Consider the following 15,731-nt stretch of genomic DNA (forward strand, 5'->3'; position numbering starts at 1 on the left):
CGGGAGGAAGGGGGTCGGGGTCGCCTCAGGCTGCAGCCGGGAAAAAGCGCCGAGCAGCGGGCACGGGTTTCCTTCAGGTTGCTCTGCCTTTCGTCTGCGAATAAGGTGTAAGATCAGCATAAACGTGCAAAATGTCCCTGGCTTTACGCGTGGATTCCGGGTAGAGGATCCCCGACTGAGATCTCTGGGGCTCTTTAATTCCAGCCCAATGAAAACGCTGCGTAGGAGAGTGTTACAGCCCCAGAGGGACCGTATCATTATATTAAAAAGGGGCAGGGGGAAGGGAGAGGGTTGATGTGGAGGGGGGCTGAGAGGGAGGCTCCACGGGGAGGAGGAGAGGGAGAGTATTTGTGAGGGGAGAGTATTTGCCCTCAGTCCTGCAGAAAGCATGGATGGAACTGGATACAGGAGGAAGCGCTTCCGCTCTCCAGCCTCATGTGCTGCGCAGCAGACTGTGCTGTTCCTGAAGACCATGTCTTGTTGGGCTGCTGTGCAAGGAGCTGAGCTGCCAGTCACACAGCCAGCAGTAGCTGTGTCCGCAGACAAAATCCTTGTGTGTCAATAACTTTGCTAAAGTGTATATTTCTGAACCTACCTCAGCATATGATGCTTGGTAACATAATCGTCAGTTCAATATGTACATATTGCTCCTCCCCACAGGCACTTCAAGGTAGGAACTTGTCTCTTGTGATGTATTCATGAAGGACTTAGCACAGGGGAGAGCAGATCAAGGCCAAAACCTCCAAATACTATTATTTACAAATAACAGTAACAGTGATATAGCATGGAATATATTTCCAAGACTCCACCATGTACACTGAAGAAAAGCTTTGGGTCTTGCAATGCTGACATGAGTTGCTGGACATGACTGCCATGCATAGTGAGTTAGCTTTGCCATCCCCATCACCCATGTGTTGGAGTCATCGTATTCAGCCCATTGCACACTCAGATCCCACAGCACGCAGCTGATCTGTGGCTGTGTGTTACAGCCTTCTGCTCAGACCATGATAACCTTCTAGTGTTGTATCAGCCATGCAGGGACACTGATACATGTCTCCCTGCTGGTTCATGTCTTCCTTTGCACCACATTTTTGCTTTGCATGTGGTTATCTACTACATTAGCTTAATTTTCGTGGTTTTTAAACAGTGCTAAGTAACAAAGTAAACTAAACTCACTTCTTGCTTGGTTTGTCCTCCAGATCTAACTGGCTTCACACAGACAATGCTCCCAAAGACTGTATGATAATTCCTGGTGGCCGAAAGAGGAGGCACACTGGGGCCGTTACAGAAGAGGACCGAGAACAGGAGGGCAAGAGCTTCCTACTGCCCCTCTGGCAGAGGTACCAAGTGCGTGGCCTGTCTGCCAACGTGAACAACGTACTAGTTGTCAGAAAGCAAGTGAGACTGAGAGCCACCCTGAGGCACTTGGAGCACGGGAGGAAGAGGAGTTGTGTCAGCATGGATAAGGACAGCACAAGCCTGGCTGACCAGCAGTATGAATGTGTGGCTGAGATTGGGGAAGGAGCCTATGGGAAGGTGTTCAAAGCCCGAGACTTGAAGAACGGCGGCCGCTTTGTTGCACTGAAGCGGGTACGGGTGCAGACCAGCGAGGAGGGGATGCCGCTGTCCACCATCCGAGAGGTGGCAGTTTTGAGGCACCTGGAGACGTTTGAGCACCCCAATGTGGTCAGGTGAGGAAATGGGGCAGGTGTCCCCATCAGTGGGGGTTTTTATTACATGCATTGGGCATGCAAGAGTTTGGGTACGTAAATGGACTGGACACTAGTTCGGGTTTGTGGATGAAGTAAGCACTAAACTGTGTACATGGAATGTGGTTTGAGGTTTCAGCAGGCCATGGTGCTGCCTGCCAGACCTCACCTCATCCCTGTGCATTGCCTCCCACACACACAAACACCCATCTCCAGAGGCATAGGTGTGTGACTTAAGTGTTTGAGTGGATGGGCAAGCAGCCATGTATATGCTATTTCCTCAGGCGTAAGAGAGAATGAGAAAAAACGTCTCCCTGGTTTTGTCTCAAGTATGAGTTCTGCCAGCTGCAGCTGATTTTTAGCAGCTCTGTTCATTATTGAAATAGTGAAGATGAAAGCAGTAGTGGAATGTGCATTCTACCTTTTTAAATGGTTTTACAGAGAATTGTAGATTATCATATTAAAGAGAAGAGAGAAGTAACAGCTTAAGACTCCAAGCTTTGCAGGCAGCCTTGTAGTTGAATACTGTTTGACTGGTACTAATTTCACTGTGTGCTGATGATTGTACTGCCAAGAGTGCAACAGCAGAGATGTCAGGCCTTGCTTGCAAAATGGTGGCAGTGGCCCCAGGATATCCTTTCTGTTGTGTTGGTAGCAAAAACCCTGGATAAATGACCTGTGTTCTGGAACATATTCTCTCAGTGGTAAGGCTGGCCCCACTGTAACCTTTTACAGTTTTCTGTAGCTGGAAACCTCCAGCAGCCTGTGAGCATCTTTTATTAATATTATGAGCTTTAAGAAGTAAGCTTCACTTTGCAGATACCCAGGTACGCAATGGTTTGAAACTGATCAGCATCTTACATATGGTGCTGTAGTAACAAGAATGTTTCCTGCTATTTGTGTTATTGTATGCAAATACTGCATAGCAAAAGGAAAATATTTTAGATTTCACTAACACCAAGGCTCTTCCAATCCTAGAGAAACAGGTACTCTGAAGCTAGAGGAGACCTTCAGAGTGGCTTGTAGCTGTGATCCTCTTCTTTTACAGTCTGGGATGAGGGGGTTTATAGTAGGTACAAAAGGAAAGGTGAGACAGAGAATAATGTTTAAAATACAAAAATGAATAGGTAATTTCTGTTCATCTCAAGCCAGCGTATTATATCAGTCTACCTTCTTTTAGGGTGGATTGAGATTAGATACTAGGAATAAATTCTTTACTCTGAGTGTGGTGGGGCACTGGCACAGGTTGCACTGTTGTGGCTGCCCCATCCCTGGCAGTGTTCAAGGCCAGGTTGAATGGGGCTTGGAGTAACCTGGTCTAGTGGGAGATGCCCCTGCTTGTGGCAGGGGGGTTGGAACTTATGATCTTTATGTCTCTTCCAACCCTAAATATTCTATGATTCTATGATTTTGTGATTTATGTCGAAACTGAATAGGCAAAAGGTATTCTGAAATACTGATAACGGAATGCACATCGTCAGTCTCACTGCAGTGAGTGATGGGATACAGGCTGCAACTTACACTTTCCCACTGTGTATCAAGCAAATCCACAGTTTGGTTAATAAGTATTATTTTGACTGGCTCCCAGTAATGCCAGAGGCTTAGTCAGTAAATTTCAAAGTGGTGGGATATTTGTGTGCACAGCGTATTGTATTTGATCACCAAATCCAAGTGGCTTGGTTTCCAGAGGAGAACATACAAGGTTCTTCCTTGGCAGTAGCGAGATAATTGAGAGTTCTCAAAATTTCTGAAATCCAGCCCAATAAGTATGTGAGGATTTAGTTGTCCAGGTTTAGACTTTTACATACTTGAAAATTGTAAACCTCGTTTGGGAATAATTCAAGATAACAGTACTTAGGAATTTTTCTGCCATTGAGATCTTTCCATATGAAGTAAAAGATTTTTTTAAAGAGCTCTTTCATTCTGAATGCAGCAAAACCTTGAAACTAAAGTTCTTGTTTTCCAAAGAGCTATTTGATGAACTGGCTATGCAGCTGCAGGCTTGTTTTGCTTGGGCTTAAGTGTAGTGCAATCCTGACATAACGTTGCATAAACATATTGAAGCTTAAAATATTTTTACAAGTTTGAATGAAAATTTGTTCTCTGCAAGCAGGATTTCAACCAGCAATATGAGAATGTAGTTTCAATATAAAAATCCCTGAACATGTGTTCCAGGTCCTCACAGTGGTGGTGTGGAGTCTTTTGCCATAATCAGTACTTCAGGCACAAGGGGTTTGTCTGTGATATGTTGGGATGCTTGGGACCTTGGCTGCACACTTTTTCCCGTAGACAGGTGGGGGAATATAAGGAGCAATTTCAAACATTACCTCTTCTGAAATGTGAGGAATGCTATTTAAAAACTCCCTCGGTTGTGCATGTTTTTAATCTGCAGAGCAGATGAAACTATAGTAGCACTTTGGAGTGACTGAAATCATATCCTTATATGAAGGATTATTTGAAAATATTTAAATGCCTCTGTTCCGTTACAAAATACGGTAGAAGAGGTTGTAATTTATTGAAATTAAATGTCTATTTTTGTATTATGTAAATATACTCAGAAAAGGAAATACTGCAAAAGAAGCTCTACAGTTCTCAACAGCTGACCTAGCTGTACTTAATTATTGAGCATGTTATGCTCACAAAAATGCTCATTGTTTGGGCATGCATTTTGGAAACTGGTATAAAGGCCAGGCTACTAAATAAAAATAATGTCAAAGGCACTGTTTATATGCTGGATTAAAATGTACATAATTTTCAGAGCACTGGGGTAACAACACAAATATTTGAAATCAAGACGTTTTTTGATTTTGAAGGGACATCTAGCTTTTTTCCTGAATATTACAAGCAATTAGGCTGAGAGAAGTAATTGAGAATTGCAAATGCAAGATTGAATCTGTTACTTCTGAGTAATGGCATGTGTGATCCATGAGTTGCTTAGTGCAAACCAACAGTCATCCTGTGAGTCAAAGTTTAGACAGACTTCAGACAGATAAGGCACATACACCCTGTGCTCAGCTGTGGTACTCTGGCATCAGCTGACAGCAATGGCAGACAGAAGTCACAGGCCTAATGAAGTTATGCTAGACATCATGCTGATCTCAGATGGTGTGTCAGGGTGTCTCCAGAGGGTACAGCTGGGAGCTCAGCAGTCTCCTTGAAGTAATGCTGAATGTGGAGCACGTTTTGATAAGGAAAAGACCCAGTACTTGCTAGGCAGAGGTAGAGGTCAATGGCTTTGTTGGTCATGGAGCCAGGATGCAGGACCAGCACTGCTGCTGCAGCCCAGGTTTGTCATAGCGGTTGTAGATTCCTTTCCTCAAAGCCTGAGAAATGCTTGGAGCACTAGAGGGTTCCAGTGCTTGGCATTCGGGATGGAAGAGAATTTTCTCCATGAAGTAGAAATGTCTAAATAGCGCAGAATAATTTTAAACAAATATTTATCCTATTTTTCCATACTACTGCTAATTATGAGAGCTTTGTTTTGTGTTCCTTCTCTCCAAGTCTGTCATTTCCATATTCGTACAATGAAAAGCCACATTTTTTGCAGCACAGTTGTTTTTACAACGATAGATAATGAAGTTAGATAAGACTTCACTGCAGAATGAAATAAAATGAGGTGCAAGGTAAGAAGTGAAAGGAAGTCTAGTCTTCATCAGAAAAGTGGTGGTAGTGGAAGTCTCTGGGCTATTGACTGTGATGGTGGAAATAAGGCCTGGAGGACTGAGCTAAACTTTTGTAAGACTGTCAAAACAGTACACAGAAAGGCATGGGGAAAATACAGTTAAAAGGATTAATTCTGTGTGCTTAAAATCCTCTCCTGCTCACATTTGCCTTTGGTTAAAGTTCCCCTGCATCAAGGACACCTTGGTCTATTCTATTTATCTTCACAAAGCAAAGTTAAAAATAGAATCCTCAAGAGTAAATCTTACTGTGAATTGCTCTAAAATAAGGTATGTTGTAGGCTTTGAAATGTCCTTTGTAACTGGTAGGATGATTGAGGTGCTCTGCTAGCTCACCTTTCAGATAACAGGATGTAATGCTTTCCTAGAGCTTTACTATATACGGTAGTCAAATCTGGCAAAAGTTGATCCCACACTTATATAGCTTAGTGCTGTTCTGTTTGGGAAAAATGAAATATATGTAGACAAAGGACAGACTTTGCCAGGAATAAATGACATATTAGATTCAGGAAATTCCTGTGTGTAAAACTGGGAGTATTCCCTGCTGCTGTATCTGTAAAAATTCTTCTTGTGATTATAATGCTAAATTCAGCAATATATTGAGTTCATTTTATCTCTCTCCTGCTGGTAATCAGATGAATAATTTTCCCTTAATGTTAATCATCCATCAAACTGTGAATTTGCACTCTGAGAAGGTGGTGTACAAGACAGAATACCGTAACTCTTGCCGTGCTTGTTTTCTAACATATATACGTATTTAACAGTTTTAATAGTGTTAAACCTTAAGCAGATAGAGCAAACCTTCAAAGCTGTATATTTTTGCTTCCTGACTGATAGTTTTTTTGACAAATACAACTTTTTTAGTGTTTCCATGGGTTAATAAGTCTTCAAATTTAAAATAATCAAAATTACATTTAATATAATCCATTAGAATATAATCTGGGTTATTTCAAAGGTAAGTGTCAGGAATCTTGCCATTCAAGGTCATCATTAGCATATAATAAAGAATTAATCTTAGTTCTGTCCTTCTTTGCAGAATAGGTGCCCCAGCTTACTGATTTAGGTTCAACAGGCTGATCCTCTGAGCTGGAAGTGTATTCCTCAGTCCTTTTGGTACACAGATCGATGCGGGGGGAAACCCAGTAATGACGAGTATTTGCACAATTATGCCATGTTCAAGATTTTGTGTTATTTTGTATCGTTGAAACATAAATGACATTATAAGCTGTCCTCTCTGGCACAACGTGACAACTGTCATGTTGCTTTTTCCCTGTTTTTGCAGTCCAGGGCTCCATGTTGTTATCTCTTGGTTGGCACTTGAGTACTTCATGGAGCCCATCAACTGATTCCACAAGGCAACCTGCAAGTGGGGGGAACTGGATGGGGCACACATGATTCTCTATCCCTATGTGCCCTCACATAAAGACCAGCACTTGACTCTGCTCAAAGGTCCCAGAACTGTGTAATGGCTTGGTGCTTTAAATTGTGTTATACTTAGAAGGTGTCTTTTTATAAGTGTCTTAAAATTCTCTAACCTTACGGAGAGCATTCAGAATGTATCTGTAGCAGCCCAGCAATACCTAGCTAACCTTTTGGAAGGCAATTTGAACTGTTTTGCTTTGTTCTGTTTATTAAACTGAAATGATATGGGAACATACAGAGAGAAAAGAATTTCAAAATGCAGTAGCTAATTTTGTTTCTCTTTCCAGTTTGTGGTGACACTGATACTGGCTGCTGGCTTTATTACTGTGCTCTTAATAAGTTTAAAGCATGATCTTTTCAGAATCATTGAGATATTCCATCCCGTCAAGTGAAACATTTCTATTTTCGGGGGTGTTTGTCTCCGGTGAATTCTGTTTCCTTCCTTACTTCCTTTTTCTGCCAAGCTAATGTTAAACTTGTAGCGCGTGACATAATTCTTGCAGATCAGCGGTGTGCTGTATTGTGTGATGCAGTTTATTTTTATGTAGCGCCACTCATACAGCATCTGTCAGGCCCCTGACAGATGCTTTCTCTGGAGAGAAAGAAACGGTTACCTCTATATGGCTAGGTACAGGGATTGTGTTGCACACCGAAAGAGTAAAATAAGATGCAGGGATGGAGCGAAGCAGAAGAAACTGAACTTGAAACTTGCCAAGCTTAGAGGGAATTAATGTGGCAGATGAGTCTCAGCTGAGGTAGAAGAGGTGGATGAGTAATGGGAAGGAAAAACTGAATGAGCTTCAGAGTCAGTTTTAGCCTAACACAAACAGGATGGTCTTCAAGACAGATGTGAAGACGGGAAGTGCCTTGGCGGGAGAGAGGCATTTCCAGGCTGGAGAGCAGCAGTGGTTGGAGGGGAAGGGAGATGGTTCCTGCAGTGACCAACCATGGCAAGGAGGGATGCTGCAAAGGTCTTGTGGAGGGAGGGACTGCCTACCTAGAAATGTGGTTTCTATGATGGCAAGAGGGCAAAGGGGAACACTGAACAGGGTTTGGCAGTAGGCAGGATTTAGAGAAGTCTGTTAAGTTGACAGGGGACACTGTGAAGTGACTGCATATGAATGGGGGCCTGTCATCATCTGCTTGCAATGCTGCAGTACAGAGAATAAGTGTGTACAGCGGAAATAAGTGATATTCTTCCTGTCGATACGGATTGTTTGTTAGTAATGGATATGATGATTTAGTTTGGATGCATGGTCTGCCAGAAACAGGACAAGATAAGAGCATGTCAGGAAGGAAGGTCTGAATATAAAATAGCCTTTTGAGCCTTAGGAATTTTTGTTTCTGGACTGAGTACAAGCTGTCTTCAAAAAGTATTTTATCTTACTCTGAATCTAAGGTTTTTACAAAAAACATATTTCCAGTCTTTGCGTGAGCAAATATTAGTCATTTTAGATTACCTCCAGTGCTCCCTTCCTTCTTTAAATCTGTGGATGGTTGTGTCTGTGTTGTTCTTGAGAGATCTAGTCTTGCTGGGTGCTGCCCAGAATGGAAAACCAACTCATTTCGCCACAACCATTGCTGATGACAGCCCGTGACTGCCAGGCATACTGTGGGTTAACAGAGCAGGGTCTAGGATTCAGAACTGAGCCTTGAAAAAGACAGGAGAGTAGATGGTTCACACCAGAAAACAGGGGCCAGGGTAGATTAGTTATGACTTTCCAGTTTGCTTCATGGTACCTACCGCTGGCTGAAGTGCGGAACAGAACAGGCAGGAGGAAAGTGCTCACTTTCCAGGTGTTTGAAAAAAGAGTAGGCTTCAGGCTGTGACTTAAAAAAGCACTAGGTGAGTCACTCGGTGGGATTTAAATCATTCTTTGAGTTTTAGCACAGATGTAAGTGCATTATCGAACAGAAATATCTGTGATACTAACTATGCACTGAATTTTAAAATGCTTTTCTGAACAGAGTTCAGGGACAATAGACGTAAGAATATTAATCACAGATACTGATTCTTATTCATATATTACCTTAACTGAAGCCTTACTTCAAGAGAATTTTCTATTAAAAGTTAAAATAAATCATGCAGACTAAATAGTGTAACTAAACTGATACAGCAGTAATGTGAATTTGGCCTCAAGTGTTCTCAAGTAGTTGACTTAATTTAGTTCTGAAGTTTTAAAATTTTTTCATAAAACGTCATATTGTTCATCCCAAAAGTTTGCAGCTGTATGTAGAGCATCTGTTTTTTACTTTCTGTACAAAATCTAGCTGTTTTCCAGTTTTGCTGAGCAAGTTGATCTTAATGATTCTATGAAATTACCAAAAGATTTCTGTGCCTGTGTACGTATACAACAACTAAGCTGTGTTTTTTCACTCAGAGGAGGAAATTTCTCCTCCTGTATCAGTTCTTCATGTATTTTTCTCGTATTCTGAAAAACATTCTAAATTACAATTGTATGATTATTTAACAGCCATACCTTTAAATGATAAAGCATTTGTAACTAATAAACAAACCACTGTAGAATTTTCCAGGGAGTGTTTTTTTCCATCATGTACTTTGACATTTTCCATTTGGGAAGCCTCCATTTAGGAAGCTTTTGATGAGATGATCATCAGTGTGGAAATGTGGCTGTTGATTTCTGAACTGTTTCAAAATACCTCATTGCATCCAAAGTATTGTATTGATTTTCCCATTCATTTATTTACCCTTAGCCTTTGAAAAATTGTCCCATCCTTTGAAAATGTTCACGAGGAAATATTCTATGAAATAATCTTTTGAAAATCAGGGCTTAAAATTCTAATACCACAGTTAAGTTTTCTTTAGGCGGAAAAAAGAATGTTTTATATGAGCGATAAACATTTCCATATGATGCTTTAGATGTCTTTTTAGGGCTTTAGAAGAAGATGGGTCTCTTCTCTAAGAAGCATCCTACATAATTTTAGGACCAGGTGATGACTTCAGATACCTGAGTACAGGGCGTAGTGGAATGTGCCAATTTGCTGGTATTGGTAGAGTTGCCCTGGAGTAGGTTTCCCATGACATACCTAGCAAACAATTTACAAACTTAGCAAAACCTTAGTCCATGTTGTTTTAAAAGCATTCCTACTAACACTGACTAGTAATCACTCTGCATTATCATTAACAGGTGACCAGTCTTTTCTTAGTAAAAGAAAAAAAAAAAATAACTTGTATATGAATTCATCTTTGCAGGAATTTCCCATATTTAGTGATTGAAAACTCGATTCTAGTACAGATGAATCATACTGAGTTTAAATTAAACCTATTGAGGTTGGACTTTTGCAACATTAGTCAGTGCAGAATGTTACATATTTTGATAGAAACAGGGAAAGGAAGTGAGAAATAGAATGGAAAAGCCTATGTGTTTTTTTTCTCTCTTATGTGAAACTTTGGCTAGTCTTTTAATATCAAAGTGTGGCCACTCTGACGAATAACTGAAGGTGTCTGTTGCTGTTTAACAATGTCAGAGAATTCCATTTTCCCTGAAATCAATTAATTATAAACTGGAAATTTCAGTACTTTGTTCAGTGTTTCTTAACTTAGCATATTTCCAGGAGCTTTCCGTGAATGTAATTCCTAGCTGCACTGGTGCTTTTGTTTCTCTTCATCTGTGGAGCCAGGGCTCTACTGTAAGGATAGAATTCTATCACTTTTTTTTTCTTCTTTTTTTTTTTCCACATTTGATGTGGTATTTTGCATACAGCTGCAGAGTAGACAGTTACCTTTGAAAAGAACATTTGGCTGGTTTAATTTGATTAGAGCAAACCACCTCAATCATTTCTGAACTAAGACCGTTTTCATTTTAACTTGGCAGTAGGAGTTGGGAATGTACTGACTGTGCTTAGATGTTTGGGGGAGGACTCTTTTGGACACACAGCTACAGCCAGAGTGAAACAACCTTAGAGGACTTTGCCCATTCTGCTCCTTCCCCATAAAAAGGGAGGGCTGTGAAGCTATTGAATGTCACATTTAACTTTCACTCATTATGACAAGGAATTGGAATCCTTGCGAGTGTTCCTACAGAAAAGTGGAAACCTTTAATGCATAGAAATACATGATCATACCTTTTTTTTTTAATTTAGATGTAATTTTAAAAACACAGGATATGAAAAGGGTTTTTATTTATTTACAACAAATTCAAATATCCCTAGGAACAGCATTTTGAATAAAGTTATATTAAAAAACAACATATAAATAGATATATGGTGGGTTTCTCATAGATATACTGTATCACTGTAAAAATTGTATCACTTTCAGTAAGTCTTAGTAAGATTCCCACATTCTGTCATTCTCCTAGCTTTGACTTTTTACCCCTTTCCTCATCATATAAATATATTGTGATGGGGGTTTATGTTGCATATTAAAGATTAAATTAGATTCTTCAGATTTACAGTATTATGTATTATTATTTTTGCTTTTCAGTTGCCCTCAGTGGTGATCAAATTATTTTCCTAGAAAAACTCTTGTGGCTGTCTAGAGTATCAGTGTATGTCATAATAAATATCAGAACTTAAATAAATCGTAGTCAGATGGTATTCTGCTGAAAAGATCGTTCTGTTCTTTAAGTGCTCTGACTTTGCAGTAGTGGATCGTCATATATGCAATATTTTAACCGGAAAATTACAGTTGAAGGAAGATCTTCTGGTTATTTTTGTATTATGTTCTGAAAACCAGTATGCTCAGTTAACTCTTCATCTATGTGAGCAGCCTAACACTCGCTACTGACAAAGGAATTGGATCCACATCTTCCAGCTAATCCAAAAATGCACTTGTAAATTTAAGGCTTGAGTTTCTGCTGGTGAATTTAAGTCCATAGAGCTACACTGATTCAAAAAGCTCTGGTTGCTCAAATCATAAATGTCTAATGTTAAGATGAACAAAAATGCATTAAGGAAATGCGGTCTGTGCAGAGGTGTCCCGTCAAGCACACACATTTGAGACTTTACCATTCAGATTTTAGATGCTCCAGTTATTGAGTTCACCAAACTGGGCTATAAAAATAGTTCTTTAATTAGAAGGTTTTTTTAATTAGATGGACAGTTTCTGTTGGCCCGTTTTACTCCTCCTAATTACATTCCCTTTTAGCACCCTTCTACCTTAGTATGTACCTTCTGAAATATTTGATGTCTATCCCTGTGTTGTCACCTAGGCAATTTGTACAACGCTGTGATTATCCCCAAACTCCAGGTCACATCACAGACATGGTCACTTTATTGCTATGTGCATCTCCCTGCTTCAAGAGAAAATGCTTTTATAACTACAATTAGAGACTTCCTGATTGCTGTACTGCATTAAAGTTTATGTCTCACTCGTTATTCACTAGCACAGTGCTAGAACCTTTATTATTGATTTCCAGGTTTCTTCAGGGCGGTAAACATTAATGACCTATATTATTTTCCTCTACTAGGAAGTAGATTATAAGGTGAGTCTCATTTTGCTAATTTTATCTAACAGCATACTTTGTATGTGTGATCTTTATGACATAGAGATTGAGCAGCATCTGCACTTCTAATTAGTATGTTGTTTATCCTTAGATAACCTTCTAGATTGTTAATGGAGATAGGCCTACCACTGATGCTTGTGGTTTCCTCACAGACATCTCTCATCAAGTTTTTGCCTTCATGTTCATCTCTGCTTTTTATAAAATGCTGAGCAACAAGTTTTGTTCAGAGCAGTAATACCCATATCCAGACAGGTTTGAATCAATGACTGAATGACTGTAGCCTGAAAATCAGAATTAAATGTCTCATCAAGCTTAAAAGATTTTCATTCTTGTAATGGCCCAGACAAGTTAGTACTTCTGCAGAACTGAGCACCTGTATCTCTTCATTACACAGTATCCCGTTCATCACATTGCCTTTATGTTTGTAAGAGCATTTAAAAAAAAAAGAGTTACCTGGCATTACTTAATTCTGTGCTGCTTATTATCCATGGTTTTCTCTACTTAAGAAACCAAGAAATTCTATTAAGTTTTAATTTTATTTGGTGAGATTAAAACATCTTTTAAAGTTGACAGTTATTTCAAAAGCAAATATTAATGAAGTAGTGGAAAAACACAAACAGAAATGAGACTGAAACCGAAGACCATGGCAGTACAACAGCAAGAATGCTTCAGAGTTGCAGGGAAGAGTCAGGTAAGCCATTTGACTGAAAGTGAAAGGTATTTGTGGCTGTAGATAAAACCCAGATAGGTTAATAACTCTGATGAGGGAGTCTTTTTAGAGGACATTTTAAGTGTAATGTCTCAAATCAATAGGATATTGTGATGCCTGTAAGAAAATACATTTCAGACTGCTTAGTGTCCAGTAACCCAAAGTTGAGAGTGGACAAGACCATTCTGCAGAACCAAAGCATAAGTCATAAAAAGGAAATTTAGATATTCAGCCATACTCTAGACCAGCGAAAGGATATTGAGCCTATAGTTCGGGAAGATGCTGGAAAGTTGACTAAACTGACTAAAACAGTAATAAAGAACAATTCCAACCACTGTTCATAATAGAATGGACAAATCAGACAAGGTTTAAAGACATATCTTACAGACACCATCAGTGAAGCAGCTGTTCCTGGAATACTGGAAGAGAGATCACTGTCTGCATAGCCTGAAGTAACTTGCAATAGCTGGATTAAGAAATTCTTATAGTCAAGACACACAGTCATAATGGCTACAATAATTAAATCTGGTATTTTTAGGAGAGGGATGGTTCCAAAGCTTGGTGTAGTAACAATAGGCTTTAGAAAAGAGAGATTAAGAAACAGGAGGTAATAAAAAATTCAACAGTCAAGAGGAAGGACACGAAAATGCTTAGCTTTAGCTTGGTAGGTACTTAAATAGAGATTTTTAGTGGCACATTTTGTCACTTGGGTCATACACCTTCCCTGGTGTATGCTCTGTTGAGTCACTGGAAATCCTGTTTGCTGCTTTGGATCTGTATCTTCTTCCTGGGTGCTAGATACAGCAGGACAGTTTAAACATTTCTGTTTCTCAAAGTCTCCAGAGGGATGAGGGATGTCAAAGGGAAACACCAAACTTTCTCTACAGTTCTGCGCCAGGATATCGTGACAGATGCACAGAAGGTACCCATAGCCATGCATAGAAGAATAAACCAGCTATATGTGATAATTGTGAGCAGACATCTAACTTTAACCATCTGACTATTAGAAGTATACTCCGTCCAAGTCATTTAGAGTCTCCCCATAGCGAGTGCAGAGAGAGGATGAGCTTTCTGAGAATAATTAATCCCACTCACCCTCCATGCCCACCCTGGAGCAGAGTGAATTGCCCTCTGGAAACGGCTGCCTCTCTCTTGTTGCCTGCAGAGAGATCCCAGGTGGCTAATACAGAGTAGACACCCAGCTATAGCCTGCTACAGCTGGATGAGATTAATGCCAGTCAGTATGGTTCACTTTTGAAGGTGGAAAGTGGAAACACTAGCAGGGAGTTTGTCCAGCAAATAAGAGAAGTTACAAAAGCAAATAGGAAATTACTTGGCAGGGTGGGGGAACAAAAAGCTACTATTCAAAGGGCACATGAACTATGAGAAAGATCAAATAAGAAATTAGTATTGTAGTGGAGCTTTTTTTTTTTTTTTACCGAAGTACATGGATTGGTGGTAAGGGTTTGTATAAGACACTTTTTATCAGTTGGCAAAAATTATGTACTTTTCCTAATAGCAGAGTGTGGGTTTCTATGAAATGTACTGGCTTCAGACAATCTGCTTCTAGTTTGCACTTGGCATAAAAGTACTAAGGGGAACAGGGAGTAGCTGGAATGGATGGGCATTCCCTGGTTATAGGACATAGACAACTTTAGACAACTTTAAACTCCAGCAGAAGCCATTTTGGTCAAAACTTACTAACCTTTTACAAGAGGAAGAGTGTTGGATGTGTGTTTGACATGGCCAGTTATGCAGCGTGAGAGTGGTTTAAGGCACCTTTCAAAGCTTTCTCAGATGTAGTTTCTCTTGTGTATTTTTCTCATTTCTCTTCACTCTGCCATACTGGTCTCATACAGAATTTGCTACTAAGTGGGCTACGTATCTCATTATTGATAAAATTCTGATGCTGCACATAGTTTCATTGCCTCAGATTTCTTTTCCAGCAAATGACGTGATTGTACAATTGCAAGTAAATGGAAATTTTGGGTGTCTAATGCATATTCCACTCTGAATGATCCAAGACCTGAGTGCTTGGAAAGCAGTGGTACAACACCGTTATCTCATGGAATTTTTTTCTTTTTGACTTAAAGTTTTGTTATTCCATAACCTCAAATCGTGTCAGCCCACGCTGCTGGTAATGGTCTACAAAATTAAAATTGATCAATAATGCTAACAGGTTCTGCTCTTCCTTTTTTACATTGATTGTCTGTTGGAGCCAGTTCTTTAATGGCTTGATTTACAGAGTTTGAAAACAGCTTTTTTTATTATGAAACCACAAGGACAATACAATTTAGTAAAGCAAATAAGCTGCTCTTTTAAGTTGTTTGGATATGCATATTACATATGTTTGTGTGCATGTGGAAAAAAACCCATGAAAATCCCAAGATTTTATTGCAGTTATACCAGGAAGTTTAGAATTATTATTTTGTAACATGGATGAGGATTGTAAAACATGGGACTGCAATTAGTTTGAAGTTTGTGCTTTTAAAATGTCTGAACAGTTTTCTTTATTCAAGTTAAAAGAAAAAAATTGAAAGGGAATGAGGGCAAGCCAGGAAAAATATCCATCCCAAAAGCTAATTGTTTCTAAAAAGTTACATGACATTGAAAATTGGAACTTGGAACTGAAATGCCATCTCACTCCTAAGTATAATAAAATAGTAAATTCTATTAAATGTGTTCTGGAAAGAGTAAATGAAAATTATAAAGCCTGATGTGAGTGGCAAAGAGCCCAGGCAATATC

The 15,731-nt window shown here is 39.6% G+C and overlaps 1 protein-coding gene across 1 annotated transcript in view; it reads left to right on the forward strand.

Moving 5' to 3' along the window:
- The first annotated feature begins 1,458 nt into the window (after nucleotides 1-1,458).
- Nucleotides 1,459-15,731, forward strand: part of LOC104412454 (cyclin-dependent kinase 6) — a 123,948-nt gene continuing 109,675 nt past the window's right edge. The window contains exon 1 of the mRNA XM_010023182.1: nucleotides 1,459-1,691. Coding sequence (XP_010021484.1) covers nucleotides 1,459-1,691 — 233 coding nt within the window. The remainder of the gene's footprint in view (nucleotides 1,692-15,731) is intronic.

Source organism: Nestor notabilis, unplaced genomic scaffold, assembly GCF_000696875.1.
Source record: "Nestor notabilis isolate BGI_N333 unplaced genomic scaffold, ASM69687v1 scaffold11701, whole genome shotgun sequence".
NCBI classification, from domain to species: Eukaryota; Metazoa; Chordata; class Aves; order Psittaciformes; family Psittacidae; genus Nestor; species Nestor notabilis.